At 48.7% G+C, this 17,032-nt stretch overlaps 1 protein-coding gene across 2 annotated transcripts in view; it reads left to right on the top strand.

Moving 5' to 3' along the window:
• SORCS2 (sortilin related VPS10 domain containing receptor 2) overlaps nucleotides 1-17,032 on the top strand; it is a 719,220-nt gene that overhangs the window by 681,472 nt on the left and 20,716 nt on the right. For both annotated transcript variants that reach the window (XM_083154662.1, XM_083154749.1), the window contains exons 19-23: nucleotides 1,585-1,771; nucleotides 8,809-8,942; nucleotides 9,219-9,342; nucleotides 10,616-10,728; nucleotides 16,797-16,922. In XM_083154662.1, the coding sequence (XP_083010788.1) occupies nucleotides 1,585-1,771; nucleotides 8,809-8,942; nucleotides 9,219-9,342; nucleotides 10,616-10,728; nucleotides 16,797-16,922 (684 nt within the window). The remainder of the gene's footprint in view (nucleotides 1-1,584; nucleotides 1,772-8,808; nucleotides 8,943-9,218; nucleotides 9,343-10,615; nucleotides 10,729-16,796; nucleotides 16,923-17,032) is intronic.

The raw sequence follows: 17,032 nt of genomic DNA, 5'->3' as shown, positions 1-17,032 counted from the left end.
CGCCCGTCGTGGTGATCGCGGGTACATTTATGTCTGGCCGCGACGCGACCGACGCGATGCCCGCGATTTCCCATTGAAACCCATGTTAAACATGGAAATCGCGTCGGTCGCGTCGCGGCCGGCCATAAATGTACCCGCGATGCCCGCGACGCGATGCTCCCGATTTGCCATAGGAATCAATGTTAAAAGGCCCGATGGACACGATTTTACTGTTAAATGCCTCAATGGACCCGATTTGGCCATAGGAATCAATGTTAAATGGGCCACAGAGCCCAAATAAGCACAATTAACCCTTAAATGTCCCCCCAAATTTTTAACGCCACCCCACGATCCACGCCAACCCGAAGCGTGGCGAGCGCAGCGAGCCCGTGAGGGGCGGCGGTACGCGTCCTCCGACCTTTTCATGCCCTACTATCCACTAGGGCGTGGAGTGAGAATAGAATAGTGTGTCGAGCGCAGCGAGCCACCGAGCCCGAAGCGTGGCGAGCGCAGCGAGCCCCGCGAGGGGACGCGGATACCTTCACAGTTATACGCGTCCCCTCGCGGGCTTCACAGGTGTCCGTGGCGACGCGGACACCTGTGAAGCCCGCGAGGGGACGCGTCTACCTGTGAAGGTATCCGCGTCCCCTCGCGGGGCTCGCTGCGCTCGCCACGCTTCGGGCTCGGTGGCTCGCTGCGCTCGCCACACTATTCTATTCTCACTCCACGCCCTAGTGGATAGTAGGGCATGAAAAGGTCGGAGGACGCGTACCGCCGCCCCTCGCGGGCTCGCTGCGCTCGCCACCCTTCGGGTTGGCGTGGATCGTGGGGTGGCGTTAAAAATTTGGGGGGACATTTAAGGGTTAATTGTGCCTATTTGGGCTCTGTAGCCCATTTAACATTGATTCCTATGGCCAAATCGCGGGCATTGAGGCATTTTACATGAAAATCGCGCTCAATCAGCCTTTTTAACATTGTTCCCTATGGGAAAATCGCGGTCATCGCGGGTAGCAGATTTTTATGTACCCGCGATTTACCCGCGATGCCCGCGATTTTTACCCCCGACGCCCGCGATTTCAATCGCTGGCGCCCATCTAGGTAAAGAGTACCGATTTCCCTTGAACTCCCCCTGGACCTTCCCGGGAGTGATTGCATACGATTTTGTACGTTTGTGCCATTTTTGCATAAGTTATATTGAATGCGACTGATCAAGCAGCAATAGATCACATGTCTATATATCTTATGGTGGACAGTTGTACCATAAGATATATCTGATGGGCTGGATTAGGGGGGCTAGGAACTTCATTCAAACTTCCCGTGATACCTCGCATGTGATATACTTCATGAACAAAAAGCACTCCATTTTCCATCCAATTCCATGCGATTCAGATAAATCAGTAGTGCTAGCGATTTCGGGGCTCCGAACTAACACTCATGAGACCGCACATCGAATCGGATTGAAAAATCAAACGGTTTGCCACTTTACAAATGATATATCGGCCCGAAAGGTCATAAACAAATTGAATTGTGCAAAATCGTTGCAGAGTATGGGGGTCTTTAGGTGGACCAGCGTGTCTAACATTGGACTCTTACTGTTTCCTACAGGGAGATGTTTTAAACACCAAGTATCAAGTAAATCTGGGAGATGGATTTAAGGCAATTTATGTCAATCTCACTCTGACTGGAGAACCCATCCGCCATCGCTATGAGAACCCCGGAATTTACAGGGTGTCTGTTAAGGCAGATAACGTTGCAGGACATGATGAAGCTGTGGTCTACGTGCAGGTTATCTGTAAGTTAAGCTTAATACTACAAACCTGCTGGTTACTAATGTGCTAATCTCTTCAGATCTATAGGCAGAGCTGACTCAAGGGCAAATGGAGTGGAATGGCTGCATGGAGATGCCACACCATAGTGGGTGCAGTGCGACCACCACCTAGGGTTACCAAGCAAGCGACCCAATATTCAGTGGCACCTCCTCCCTCCACAGGGGACTTCTGAACCTGCTTTGTACAGACACACAGCCCTTTTCCTGCCACACACATTCCCTGCCCGCCTTCTTTCACCCCACTGCTCTTCTCTGCCCACGGTCTCCCTCCCACCAGCAATTTTCCCACCCACAGTCCTTCTCCACACACCTTCTCCCAAACCACATTCCTTCTCTGCCCACTTTCTTGCACCCCACCACCCTATTCCACCCACCTTCTCCCTACCACCAGCGCTTTTCACACCCAGTCCTTCTTCACACACCTTCTCCAACCCACAGTCCTTCTCTGCCCCCCTTCATTCACCCCACCACCCTTCTCCATCCACCTTCTCCCTCCCACTAGAGCTTTTCACACCCACAGTCCTTCTCCACACACCTTCTCCCAAACCACAGTCCTTCTCTGTCCACTTTCTTCCACCTCACCACTTTTCTCCAACCACCTTCTCTCTCCCACCAGCGCTTTTCACACCCAAAGTCCTTCACACACCTTCTCCAACCCACAGTCCTTCTCTGTCCAGCTTCTTCCATCTCACAACCTTTTTCCATCCACCTTCTCCCTCCCATCAGAGCTTTTCACACCCACAGTCCTTCTCCACACACCTTCTCCCAAACCACAGTCCTTCTCTGCCCACTTTCTTCCACCTCACCACTCTTCTCCAACCACCTTCTCTCTCCCACCAGCGCTTTTCACACCCAAAGTCCTTCACACACCTTCTCCAACCCACAGTCCTTCTCTGTCCAGCTTCTTCCATCTCACAACCTTTCTCCACCCACCTTCTCCCTCCCACCACCGCTTTTCACACCCACAGCCCTTCTCCAACAACCTTCTACCGACCCACAGTCCTTCTCTACCCACCTTCTCCTTCCCACCAACGCTTTTCCCACCCCAGTACCTCTCTGCCCATCTTCTCCCACCACCACTTTTTCTCCTGTCTGAGAGTCCTTCTTCACCCACCTTCTCCAAATGCACAGTCCTTTTCTGCCCACCTTCTTCTGCCCCACAGCCCTTCTCCGCATACCTTCTCCCTTCCGCCAGTACTTTTCCTACCATCCCACGGTCCTTCTGTACCCGATTCTGCCTCCCCACAGTCGCAGTCCTCACATCACACAGCTCTTCTCCACCCACCTTCACCCTCCCACCAGTGCTTTTCCTCCTGTTCCACAGTCCTTCTCCATCTTTTACCACCCCACAGCCCTTCTCTGCCCACCTTTCCCCCCCTCGGGGGAGAGGTTGGAGGTTTGAAGAAGAGTTAATTTAAGCCACAGTTATCAGATGTGTGGAAGTACTACAGTATGTGACTTTGACCTAGGACATTCCTGATCCTCCATTGTCTATCCGACAATTATCTCTCTATACCTGTACCTCTATTATTGTGGTGGGGCAGGGGTGGGGGGGTGCTAATAGACCTGGGGCTGGTCATCTCTATTGAACCATGTCTGCTTCAGCTACTCCATAGAAGGAACATATTAATATAACTGGAGCACCCCCAGTATTTCATTTATCATAATCCGTTTTGAAGGTTTATAATTGGGACAACTGTGCTATAAGTTACTAGATGTATTATGGAACTTTTTATTTAAAATTTTTACAATATTTTGGAGGGTTTTCTACTTTTTTGTTTATTATGTTGTATAACGTTATATTTTTAGTCCCGGAAGGTCACTATTTCCATTATGAAACAAAAAGATGAGTTACATCATCCATATGAAAGGGAAATGTTAGAATTGAGAGTGTTCGGGTTTCATTAAATGAAACTTTTTTTAAAATTATTACTATTATTATTATTATTTATAGGTTTTTTTCCTGCCAGTGGATTTAAAGGAGCAATAATATTAATTACAAAATCAGCCATGTTTTGTATGTAATACAATCGCTCCTTTAAATCCAGAGCTGAAATTGCTGAATACGCACTATTTTTGAAAAGCGCCGCTAAGTAAATCTACCCCACCCTATCAAAAAAAGCTTCCATTCAGCCAAAATGAAGAAAAAGACTCGTTCTCTTAAACATACGGCATCTGCTTGGGAAAGATGTTTACACATGAATTAGTTATATGCTCATTGTAGAAAATCTCTTGACAATAAGCGAAAAATCTCGCCGCAATGGAAAATGACGGCAATTTTTACAGAGACACCGAGGAAATTTCCCCCCGCAGTTTTCGCTTTTGTCTCCTTATGTGCAGAGAGTTATAAATAAAATGACAATTCTTTATCTATGAAACCATAAAGTTTTGTGATCCTCTAAGGAAATGATCCAACGGAACAGCCAGACATATTTCCGTGACGGATATTTGCATACATCTTTTTATACCCAGTAGACCTGTGATTTATATTGTATCTCTGCTTCGCTATACCATTAAAACTGAAGTTTAATAGATGTTGTTAAATCCGACGCAAATGAATCCCCATAGTGTGTAAATACCCCTGAATATGTTTTTACAAAGGAAGCACAAGCCTGCTCAATACTGCTTAATCTCAGGCTATTCAGCCACGCTTCTGCTTATACTAACGCATTTCACGGGAGGATTTCAGATGTGGAGGTAAAACAATAAACAGCCTTGAAGTACATAAGTAATTGTATGCATACAGTCTGCAGGCAGCCAAATCATTACTTGGAGTGTGTTTCCTTGTTGGCTGCACCACATCAGAGGGTTGCCAGCAAATTACATCTCTGTTATTTAATAGACGACTGCACACATAAGGACATTAAATCAAAACAAATGTTAATAGTAGAACACAGCACCTCAATTAATGCTGCCGCACATGGACATACTGCGTTTAAGCCAGGGTTGCCTACTTTTCAGCTGCCCTCTCCGGGAGAGGGCAGCCAGGTAGCTGAAGAAGTGGGCGGAGCTGGCGGTCATGCCGTGAAGGAGGCGTGGCCGGAGGCAGGGTGTGGCCGCTGTGCTGTATTTGGGGGCGAGACCATTGCGATCTCGTCCCCCGCATTGCAATGCCGGTATTTCAGGCACTGTAGAGTGGAGGGGCGGGGCCACAACAATGCGATTAGCTTCATCAGGTCATCAGAGTGGGAATTGCGGGAGGCTGGGGGGATTCTGGGAGGTTTGCCCGCCTTCCAGGGGGGCAGGAGGCGGATCTGATTTCCGAGAGCCTCCCGGTCATTCCTGGTTTAAGCTTTTGTTTAGTGACGCATTAAAAAGTGAGATAACGAGTGCAGGGAGTCACTGTGCAGCGGTCATCAGCAGGAGGCTCCCGGGCATAGATGGTGAGAGAGACCCATGGGGACCACCCTCTCACCCGTTGCCGGCATCTTTGCAAATGGTAGCTGTTTTTGCAAGATGACCTCAGACAAGGAGATCTGCAGTTCCCAGCAGTTATGACCAGCAGGAGGGACGGTTCCACTGTAATCAGGACTAGAGGAAGCCATTCTGTGAGGGACATTGTAAATGGGAGCAGGAGCACCGGAACCATAGACAAGTAGATCTGCAGGTCCCGGCAGCGGTAAAGCAGTATCCCCTGCAGACACACACACCCCCCCCCCCGGCACCCACACCTTCCCAGCACCTCCAAGCCACGTGGTATCTACAGGGGCTATTAATACGCCACTGACCATAAGCCAGGGGTGGGGAACCTTTTTTGTGCCAAGGGCCATTTGTATGGGGAAAAAATCCTTCGGGGGCCATATGTAAAAATTTCTCTTACAAAGTCCCCTGCTTCAGCCGTCCTGCCGCTGAATAGGACCGATTGTCTCCGGCTGCTGTTGATTAAGAGAAATCTCACGAGAACTACCGACCTCTCGCGAGAAATCCTCTGTACTTGACTCCTGGCAAAGCTGCCGGGCGGGTGGGAGGGCCACTCAGAATGGCTACGGGGGCCGCATACGGCCCCCGGGCCTGAGTTTCCCCACCCCTGCCATAAGCCATTAAAATGCATGTTTGAGCCTGTTTTACTGAATAAGCCAATAAAAGTCTGAAGAGTGCATCTTACCTCTCATTAGAACTCAGTTACTGGATTTAGTAGAATAACTGGCATACCCTCCATCATGACCATACAATATGCTTTGTTGCTGGACTTCCCTCTTATACTGTAGGATTGCCATCCCCTGGACTGAGCTAGTTAATCTATAAGAAAGGTGTTTCGCCACAGGTGATGGCAATCATACATTACCAGGGAAGTCCAGGAGCAGAGCATATTGTACCTAATGGAATGGGTCATGACTATGAACTGGTAGAAAAGTCGACGTCTCTTCATTCAAATAACCGGTGCAAGTCCCTAGAATGACAGTTACGGCGGGATATAATACAGTCTGAATTCACCTTTTTTTTATAAAGCAGCAATCATTTATAGGGCAAAACCGTGCCTTGTAATGATTGACGCTTTAATAAACATCCGAGTGCAGCCGACATCCCACACCTCCGCCAAACAGACTGTATTACATCCCACGTTAATGTTGTTACTAATCACCTTGGAAAGTGATTGATTAAGGATTATATAATAATGGTTGTCTCCTTTCCTTATAGAAAGACGGCACACCCCTTAGCCAGTAGGGTTATATACTGGTCTCATTAGGGTATACAGACATATGGAAAGAGTTTCCTGAGAATGATGATAGATCTCAGAGTCAGGATGACATCACTGGATGAAGTTAATCTTTTTGTTTCTGTGCATCTTGAATCATTTAATCCCCCGCTGTGTGGTGAAACCTGCGAAAGCACATGCTGTACATAACAGCGAGGCACTGGGCACTGTGTTATGTAGCACTCAGGGATTACAGTGTATGTATGAAGAGCATTACTTCTCTAGCACATATTTTATTTCTACGGAGAATGATGTTCCGGGCTACAGGACTGGATAGAACAGATGAAAATACGGTACTTGTTTCCTATCTGGGCGCCCACGATCAAAATCGCGGTCATCGGGGGTAAAAATCGCGGTGATCGCGGTCATCGCGGGCATCGCGGGTAAAATTGGATGGTCGCGATGCCCGCGATGACCGCGATCACCGCGATTTTCCCATAGGGAACAATGTTAAAAAGGCTGATTGACCGCGATTTCACTGTTAAATGGCTCAATTGACCCGATTTGGCCATATTAACCCTGAATTAGGCCCAATTAACCCTTAAATGTCCCCCCCAATTTTTGACGCCACCCCACGATCCACGCCAACCCGAAGCGTGGCGAGCGCAGCGAGCCCGCGAGGGGCGGCGGTACGCGTCCTCCGACCTTTTCATGCCCTACTATCCACTAGGGCGTGGTGTGAGAATATAATAGTGTGGCGAGCGCAGCGAGCCACCGAGCCCGAAGCGTGGCGAGCGCAGCGAGCCCCGCGAGGGGACGCGGATACCTTCACTGTGAAGGCTGCGAGGGGACGCGCATAATTGTGAAGGTATCCGCGTCCCCTCGCGGGGCTCGCTGCGCTCGCCACGCTTCGGGCTCGGTGGCTCGCTGCGCTCGCCACACTATTATATTCTCACACCACGCCCTAGTGGATAGTAGGGCATGAAAAGGTCGGAGGACGCGTACCGCCGCCCCTCGCGGGCTCGCTGCGCTCGCCACGCTTCGGGTTGGCGTCGATCGTGGGGTGGCGTCAAAAATTTGGGGGGACATTTAAGGGTTAATGGGCTCTGTGGCCCATTTAACATTGATTCCTATGGCCAAATCGGGTGGATTGAGGCATTTAACAGTAAAATCGGGTCCATCGTGGCTTTTAACATTGATTCCTATGGGAAATCGTGAGCATCGCGTCGCGGGCATCGCGGGTACATTTATGGCCGGCCGCGACGCGACCGACGCGATTTTTCAGGTTTAACATGGTTTTCAATGGGAAAATCGCGGGCATCGCGTCGGTCGCGTCGCGGGCAGGCATAAATGTACCCGCGATGCCCGCGACGGGCGCCCAGATAGGAAACAAGTACCGAAAATACTTTTAGTGACAGTTTAAAGCATAAGTGGAAAATTTATCACAGTTTGGAGAGATATAGGGGGGAGATTCTCTAAGAATCTCCACCCCATCTTCGCCGCCCATCGCATATTTAATTATCGCATATGCTGTAACATATGGGATAATTAAGGCAAAGGACAGCTCTTGCATTAAGAGCTGTCCTTTGCGGTGAGAGTCGCCGGGTCCCAGCAGGTCCCGGCGGCTCTCCCCTCCCTCCCACACCCGGCGCTGCTGCTGCTGCGCCGGGCTCTCCTCCTCCCTGCACCCGGAAGAGGATCAGTGCAGGGAGGAGGTCACAGGTCCGGGCAGCACTGCGCTGTGCTGCCCGGACACAGGTGAGGGGGGAGGGGGCGATGCGGGGCGGCGCGGGGCAGCGGAGGGTTGCGATAGAAGCCCATTGGCTTCTATGGGGCATCGCCAGATTTTTCTGGCGATGCCCCCCGCCGCGGCATCTCAAAATGCGGTAAAAACTCAGATAACGGGGTTTTTACCGCATTTTTAGCTTAGAGAATCTCCCCCATAATCCTCTGCCCAGCACACACTGCTTTCTGCTGGGTTGCAGTGTGGCCATGGAGGTGGTTAAAATACAATATTTTCTCAGGATTTTTTTCTAAGGGTATAATGTGAATAATGTGAGGAGTAATGTACATAAGGTAAAGTGGTACTACTGTGTGATGTAAAGTGAATAAGGGACACCATCGCATGATATAATGTGAATAAAGTTGCACTACTGTGTGGCATAATTTGAATTGGGGGTACTATTGTGTGGCCATGCCCCTTCCCAGCAAGAACACACCCCTGTTTGGGCTGCGCACCAAATGTGTGTGCTGTTTCTATTTAAAATATTCCGGGTAGGATGAATCCGTATTTAGAAGATACGACTGAATTATGGATACAGCAGGTTTGTGTGTAATGAAATGAAGACTCTAAATTATTTTTCAGCTCCTCTGCAGGCCCTGCATCTTGAAGTGGTGCCAGTTGCTGGTAAAAGCCAAGAAGTGAACTTATCAGCTATAATACAGCCCAGCAACGTGAACCTGTCAGTCTATTACTGGTGGATTGGACATAACCTTCAGGTAACACGCTTATATTATTGTTGCCATTAGCCATTGTTACACAGGGGTAGATGTATGAAGCAGTGATAAGGAGGAGTAGTGAGCCAGAGGAGGAGTGGCCCATGGCAACCAATCAGCACTGAAGTAACATCTATAATTTGCATAACATGAAAGAATAACTTGTGCTTGTGCATTATTGGGTTAGGAGGTATAAATGGGATGGGGCGGATTACTGGCAGATTGCTGTAGTCTGACAGGATACAATGTGACATTTTACTGTCTGTGTCTCTATTGCAGCCATTCCTTACTTTGGAAAGCTACTTTGTGACCCGGTTTGCGGAGGCCGGGGAGCACAGGGTCACCGTGCAGGTCGTCTGCTGGAACTCCATGTTGCAAGACTCCAAAGTCATCAGAGTATTTGGTGAGATACAGAGATACCAGCCTGTATAAATAGGGGCATGGAATCTAGGGATGTCAGTGTAATCTCACCATTGTATATAGCCATAAGGGCTAAAAGTAAGTAAAAAAACAATATTAACTTACAGAGAAATTTACCTGATTTAGGGAAAGATTTACTGTAGCAAAGAATGGTGAGGGGAAAAGTGCAGACAGATAGAACCATACAGTAATTGTCTACTCTCCTGCAAGCTGTGGGAGGCTCCCGATTTGTCAGGCAGTCCCCCGCACCCATAGAAGATGTAAATTTACATCAGTAATATCTCTTGCACTTCGAAATGGGCAGCACCGCCAGAGGAGGATTTTCCACAAGGCAACCTATTCACCCTACAGGAGGCAACCTGTAGGAGCAATGTGCGATTACCCCGTGACGTCATGACATCACACGCACCTGCCACACTCCCAAAGTCCCTTTGATGTTCTTTGATAGGGTAAAAAATGTTTAGCCACACAAGATGGTCTCATCCACTGTATGTGGACAGTCTGTTTATTTTACATGTGACACAGGTATTGCGCCTACTTCCTATAGACCTAGAGCCTGTTCACAATGGTGGTGATGGTTACGCATCTGAGCATTTATCGGTAGACTGTGCACGTGTCAAGGTACTCTATCGATGCTGCCTGCATTCAGTAGCAAAAATATGGTGCTATGGGTTGTTTGAGTAGGGCTCAAACGTGTATCTTTCCTCGGGTCCCTTGAGGTCTAAATCCACCGCTGTGCACTGCTAATATCAAGGTTGGCGGATCTAGTGCACAGAGAGCTTTAAATTGATACAGATCGGAAGGGGTTAAAGTGGGGTTTAATTGAGTTCCACCACCTGTAATGGCAAGGGGAACTCAGTTCCACCTCCGCCACAGCCCTGCACAGTAATGACAACAGAAAAGCCTGTCCCAGCGGCTTCCCTTTTCTGGCACGGCCTATGTGATGTCATGCCATCTCCATCGCTGAAGTGAACGAGAGAGGAATTGGGGGAGGGGGGCGGTGGCAGGGGAAATGAGTTCCACCACCTCTCCAGGACCGCTTTAAGTGCTGCAGATTGGTTAGAACCAGAACAGAGTTTTGTGAGAGTCAGAATCAGGCCATGAATTTGTAGACAATTCCCCCATAGAGCACTGAGCACGTGAGCTAGCGTAGAACAAGCGCACTACTAGTGGCAGCAGTCTGTGAGGTTAGAAGTGATGCACCTCAGTGTAATACAATGACTGATTGCTCCTCTGTGTGTCATGCTGTCTTCCAGATGAATTCCAGGTTCTTCCTCTCGTGTTCAGCAAGCAGCTGGATGTCTACAATCCCAATATCCCAGAGTGGAGAGAAGACATAGGACAGATAGTGACCCGACTGCTAGCAAAGGTATATAAGGATACAGCAGGACTTTCAGCCTGTGAGAAATAATGATCTGTCCTCCGCTTTCTCGGAGTCTCTGACAAGTCCTGGCATTGTACATTCAGTAATATCACTTATATGTAAAAAAAGGCAAAATGTAACATTTTGGGATTTCATATCACACAGAGAATTGCACTGACTCATCTCACTGTTACTTCTCTATCTGCATTGTAAAAATACCTTGGGGTAAAAGGAGGAAATATATTTGACACTGATTGAGAACACCTGTGTCTACACACTAACCGTGTACTGCTTCAGGGCCTCGGATATATGTTGTTGTGTTCCGTCAGTTCTCCTACGGCTCTCAATGGTGGAATCCAATTTCTCACATCAATGCAACTTGCCATTCAGGGACGTTCTTGTACCCTTTAGAGTTGTCAGGGGGACTTGCAGCACCTCTGTTTGGGGTCTTGTTGGTTCTCTACTTAAACCAATTATCCAGATACGGTAACCAATTACTGTAGATCAACGGTTATCAAACTCGGTCCTCAAGACCCCAACCAGTTCACATTTTCCAGGTTGCCCAGCACTGGCGCAGGTGTATTCATAAGTCACTGCTAAATTTTTAAAGTTCCACAGGTGGAGCTAATTATATCACTTGCGATTCAGTGAGGAGACATAGAAAACATGAACGGTGTGGAGTCCCAAGGGCTGAGTTTGAGAACCTGTGCTGTAAATGATTTTGTGGTATCCATTTATAAAAAAAACCGGAGATGAGGGGAACTTTGGTGATCCGAGCAGAACCAAGTCCCAGCTCGGAACTCTTTTGGGGACCCAACCGAGTTCAAAGTCAAGTCTTCTTTTAAGTTAGAGTTAAGTTCAGGTTTTGGTTTGCAGGTAAGTCCCTCCCTCGTGATTTCAGGTGCCATTTCACTCAGTGTAGAAAGAAATGACTGAAAATTAATGTAATCGATGGTAATCATACTACGGGGACAGTAAGTTATATGGTTTTAGCTGTTTTTATTCATTTGTAGAAATGTTTAAAGACGGGAGGTATTGCAAAACCCAAACATGACTAGTGTATGTTGTATAACCAAGACCAGTGGCGGCTCTTACCATTATAAAGGAGGGGGGTTGTCGCAATGCAGGCCCCCTCTTCTCTGCCGTCGCTGTCCCCAGCCACCACCACAGTCCCTGGAAGTCCTCACAGGTGCGCACCCCTGTCCCCTGCACGGGGCCAGCGCATGTGCAGTAACTTCATACATACTTCGCATGCGCTGGCTCAAGCCTCCGTGGGCTGTCTTTGCAGCAGCCCCCGGAGGCTTGATCAGGTTCCCGGGTTCTAGCGCATGCGCAGTATGGTCCATGGTACTGCGCATGCGCAGAATCCGTTTTGGGGATTTGTGCAGAGAGAGAGGCAATCCGGAGGGAGGTAATACCTCCCGATGGGATGCCTTGAGTGACTGGCAGGTCGGACTTCCAATAGGAAGTCACTGTAAGTCACAGTGAAGCCAGTGCAGTCTCACAGACTGCATCTGGCTTCAGGTCTTGCACCGGCCCTGCAGCCCATAGGCAGGGCCGGTGCAAGACCCCTGCCCGCCCCAGGCAAATTCCCCCCCCCCCCCACGTGCGCCGGCCGCTCCCCTCTGGGGGGGGATTTTAGCGCGGCACTACCTGCACTCCGGGGTAAGGGGGGAGGTGCGGACGATACTGCGGCACGGGGGTGTGTGCGGGCGATACTGTGTCCAGGGGCAGCATTGATTCATGAGCGGGAGGGGGGGAGAGGGAAGATCACAGTCCCACCTGCTCCATGTACCCAGCTTTCTGGTACCTCTCTATGGTACCTCTCCTTTTGGTGGCTCATTACCGCCCTCCAGTGGCCGGCACCCTAGGCAAATGCCTAGTCCTGCCTAGTGGTGGCGCCGGCCCTGCCCATAGGTAAAAACCGCCACTGACCAAGACCCATACTTGGGGGGTCTGTTGACATGTTTAATCTGTTTCTACCTTTGGAGAGATGGGTACTGTATATCTTGTGAGTCATCCAACCAGAATTTTAACTCAGGTTTGCGCGCAGCACCAGTATTATTAATTACATTTATTTTCACAATTGTAATAACAACAGATTAAGCCAGAGGTTCCCAGACACACTCCTTAATGCAGTGGCGTAAGTTTGTCCCAGTTGCCTGGAGGCAAGATAAATATTGGTGCCCCCCACCCCAATAGCTCAATCAGTAAGGTGGTCATGGGTTCTAAGACACGGTGACACTTGCAAAAATGATGTAAGAAGTGGGAGTCAGCCACAGAAGTAATACTGACGGCGTTCAATTAACTGATTTAAACTAACAAGGGAGGAGAGGTGCCCCCTTTGGGAGCAGGAGCCCGGCAGCAGATGACTCCATTGCCTTCCAGAGTTACGCCTCAATTATGCCTTAATGCACCCTAATGATTCAGATATCCATGGCTCAGTACAGACGGTTAAATCAAATTGAATGAGATACTAATTAAGTCACCTGCGGCCAAGCATGTATATACTTAAAACCTGGGTCGTTAATGTGCCTTGAGGACAGCGATTTGGAACCTCTGATTTAGGCCATTAGTTTGCGACATGGAACGTTGCTGCCTACTTTGTGAGAGATGGCCACGGTGAATGAGGCATGGGTGGAATTGTAGAACAGATAGCCGCAACTCATTAGCACCTCCAAAGCTTCTCTAACATGACGTTACCCATTAATAATACATTGAAAACCGACTGTAGCATTTGTCTCAGGAATTCGTTTGCATACCTTCCATACCTTTGTTCTCTCTGGTGTGCTAGATCCTGGCCAGTGGCCAGCGGCCCTCTATGTAAATGAGAGGAGGTAGAAAGGCTCAGCCGGCATTGTATGGTGTATAAAGAAAGAGGACTCATTATACTGCAGTTCTGGGAAAAAGGATTCAGATGCCTTTCAGAAAGCTCAGACTGTGCTATATAAGCCCCTAATCCTTGGCCGTACATTGCCAAGTGCTACGGAGTTCTGCTGATTCTTTGTAGCCCCAGATGAAGCCATACATACTGGATGCTGATATATTCTACCAGCAAACTGGATCTATCGCCCTGCGGAATTGATGCCGATCTGTATGGATCAGTTATTAGCTTCTCCCGGCGAAGTTGAGTGCAGGCCGGTTCTGCGGCATATCCGGTGCTTATTCGCACTGCCCAGAGCCCGGCACACGCATCTACAGACGATTCTAAGTCTTTGGCGACCCATCTGCATCTCCGGTGGTAATGGGTGTAAGCATATGGGCCCTTATTCTGGTTGACTCGCTCGGATGTGAATTTGCATCCTTGCGAGTCACTCTAACCCCGCCTTGCGAATGGTTAGCCGGTACCACCCATTCGCACGTGGGATGCGTTCGCAAGGTTTGTGAACAGATGTTTTACATGAACAGCCTTTTGCATGCCAGTGGGAACCTCCCCCATCTTTCGATGGTGAAGGCGCACGCATATGTAAGGGTGGTCCAGACCACCCTTACATATGCGTGTATAAATGCAGGAAATTGGACGGGCAGCTGACATCCGGTTATGTTAGTCCGCCCACCGCATGTGCTTCACGGACACATTAGCATAAGTACACCCAGCATTTTCATGGGAAACACTGGGTGTTCGGCCCAGGCCAGCACCCCACGCCCCTCTACACCCCTTGCTCGCAAGGCTGGGTGCATGCACCCGGCGAATAGACTTTTCGCCGAGTTCACACGCACCCAGAGTATACACATGCGGAAAAATGCTGCCGCGCATGTACATATGCAAAACATCAGTCCCTGTGCAAATTCGCGCCCGAGCGAGTCAACCAGAATAAGGGCCATGTAACAAGGGAGTGTGGATTGTTTGCTGAAGGAAATTCGGGCTAGGTATAAATGTACCCTTTGCCTACCCTCCCGAAATGGCTCGAGGTTCCTGAAAACCAGGCGGTACTCCCGGCCACCTGGAAGAATGGACAAGTCTCCTGTATCTGGCTTCCACTCGGTGAGAGAAGTGGGCGGACCCGGCCAGTAAACTTGGCATAGTCTAATAGGGTGTGCTGCCACCTCACAGCCACGCCCCACTCATATCCTCTATAGCTGCGTCACTCCCCTGGACGGCCACCTATATGAAGCCACGCCCTCTGCACCTCCCCATGGAGGGGGCAGGAAAAAAGTCAGCAACTATGGAATTACCTTATTTCAGATGGATCTCTTGTGCCAAAATAGGGCTGGTGAAAGGGCGCTCTGCTATGATGGCAGCTTGGGAACCAAACTTATGCAAAAGGCAAAATATACCCTCATTAATGCAGCCCCTTACTGATTGTATTTCTATGGCGGAGCAGACATATATCCCTGTTATTCCTGAGCAGAAAGCCTTTTACTTCTTGCTAGCTATCAGCGTAAGTCAGCCAGGCCCCTGACTCTGCACAGACTGTGTGTGAGGAAGTTACACTGTGTGAGACGTTATTATTTGGTTGCACCCAGATATGAGCGCCTTGGCAGCACGGTGACACTGAACTGGCCGGACAAGTGCTTATTTGGAACTTGATTATAAAATATGGAGTTTTCTTCTCCAAAATGTGGATTACAGATCGTTTCATATTATTGTCAAAAAACCCTACACACTGCAAGCCTGTCCAAGGCGAAGCCCAGAGAGCTGAGGAATGAATTCTGGGCTGGAACGGGATCGCTCGCTGCTGCCTGCTTGGCTGGAGTGCGGGGTTTGCCTCAGATACAGGACTTAAATTCAATTTATAGTAATTTCTTCTTGGCAGTTTTCTCATCGTACCTATGCAGTGTCTGTGCTGGCCCTGAATGCCATTCCCATATTCCCTGTTCCTGTCGTAGGCTCAAGGCCGCAGAATTAAAATATAACATTGCTTCTTTTCCGTGGGTGAAGCTGATTGCATGGCACAATCAGATCATCGCAGAGCAAGTAAAGCTGTTTGGTACTGATCTGATCTATTAACCCTTCGAGTGCCAACATCGCTGTCAAAATGTCCACTAAAAAATGTCAGCATCACATTTGCAGTTGTTATATAAATCCAAATAAAAAAATGTTGCGTAAACAAAAAGATTATATGTCCTATATAAGGTAACCATTACAGGTCTTTATGATGAATAAACAATGTTTGCTTGGCAATTTTCACACCTTTTTTGACAAATACACTTGGCACTCAAAGGGTTAAAGTATACATGTAAAGGCTTCATGTTAGTTAGCCAAGTGTTACATGCTCATGGGTGGATTCGGTTCAGCCCGATGGCCCTAAAGTGTTTCCGAAGCCACTTCTAAATCAGGGGTAGAGTTATGAAGCAGGGATAAGGGAGGAGAAGTGAGCCAGAGGAGAAGTGGCCCATGACAACCAATCAGCTGCTCTGTTTAATGTTTTATTATGCAAATTATAGATGTTACTTCAGTGCTGATTGGTTGCTATGAGCCACTTCTCCTCTGGCTTACTACTCCTCCCTTATCACTGCTTCATACATCTACACCTCTGTACAGGGCCATTTGGGGGGTGCTGTGGGTACAGTTTTCCCGGGCCTGGCCTCTCTGAGAGAGATGGAAGGGCCCGGGCAGCTCAGGCTTATTCACCTCAGGACATTGGTGGCCAATTAAAATGCTGCACCAGCTTTTGAGCCAATCAGAGCTCACATACAATTAGCCAATCAGAGCAGCTGAAAGTACACAAGGTCTGATTGGCTCACCAGTCGGTGCTGCATTTTAATTGGCCACCGGCACTCTGAGTTGAAGAAGCCTGCACTCTGGGAACTGATTTGTTCAGCAGCACAGTGGAAGAGGGGATGGGGGAGCAGGAGCCAGGGGCGGTAAGTGAAGGGGGGACTGCCGGACTGTAAATCAGTCTCCCCCCCCCCCCCCCCCCCCCATACTGTATTTAAAGAACATGAATCAACTCCTTATTCCTGATTAGCAAAATACTTTTTTTTATGGAAATAAGATCCAAAGATTCGGCCACATTTTAGATTTTTGTGAAATATTGTATTATTCAGCATTTACTGATATAATTATGTGGTTACAGGAACACTGTATTACAATACGCTAATCATTGGGTTTTTTCATCAAATATTTGCAGGAAACTAATATACCTGAGCAGACTCTGGTGACGGTGGTGAAGCCAGGACTACCGACAGCTGCTGACTTGTATCTACTGCCCCCTATAAATCATCCCAAGAGGCGGAGAAGCCTCCAGACTGACAAGGTACAGTACAAGCCGTTACAGATCTGTCCACAATCCAGATAAGCTCCCAATCATCATAACTATCGGGCCCTACACCTATGTATGTGTGTGGGACTTTCTGGAGACTAGGT

This window comes from Crinia signifera, chromosome 1 (assembly GCF_055691185.1).
Source record: "Crinia signifera chromosome 1, ASM5569118v1, whole genome shotgun sequence".
Taxonomy (NCBI): domain Eukaryota; kingdom Metazoa; phylum Chordata; class Amphibia; order Anura; family Myobatrachidae; genus Crinia; species Crinia signifera.
This window is presented reverse-complemented; position numbering and strand designations above follow the sequence as displayed.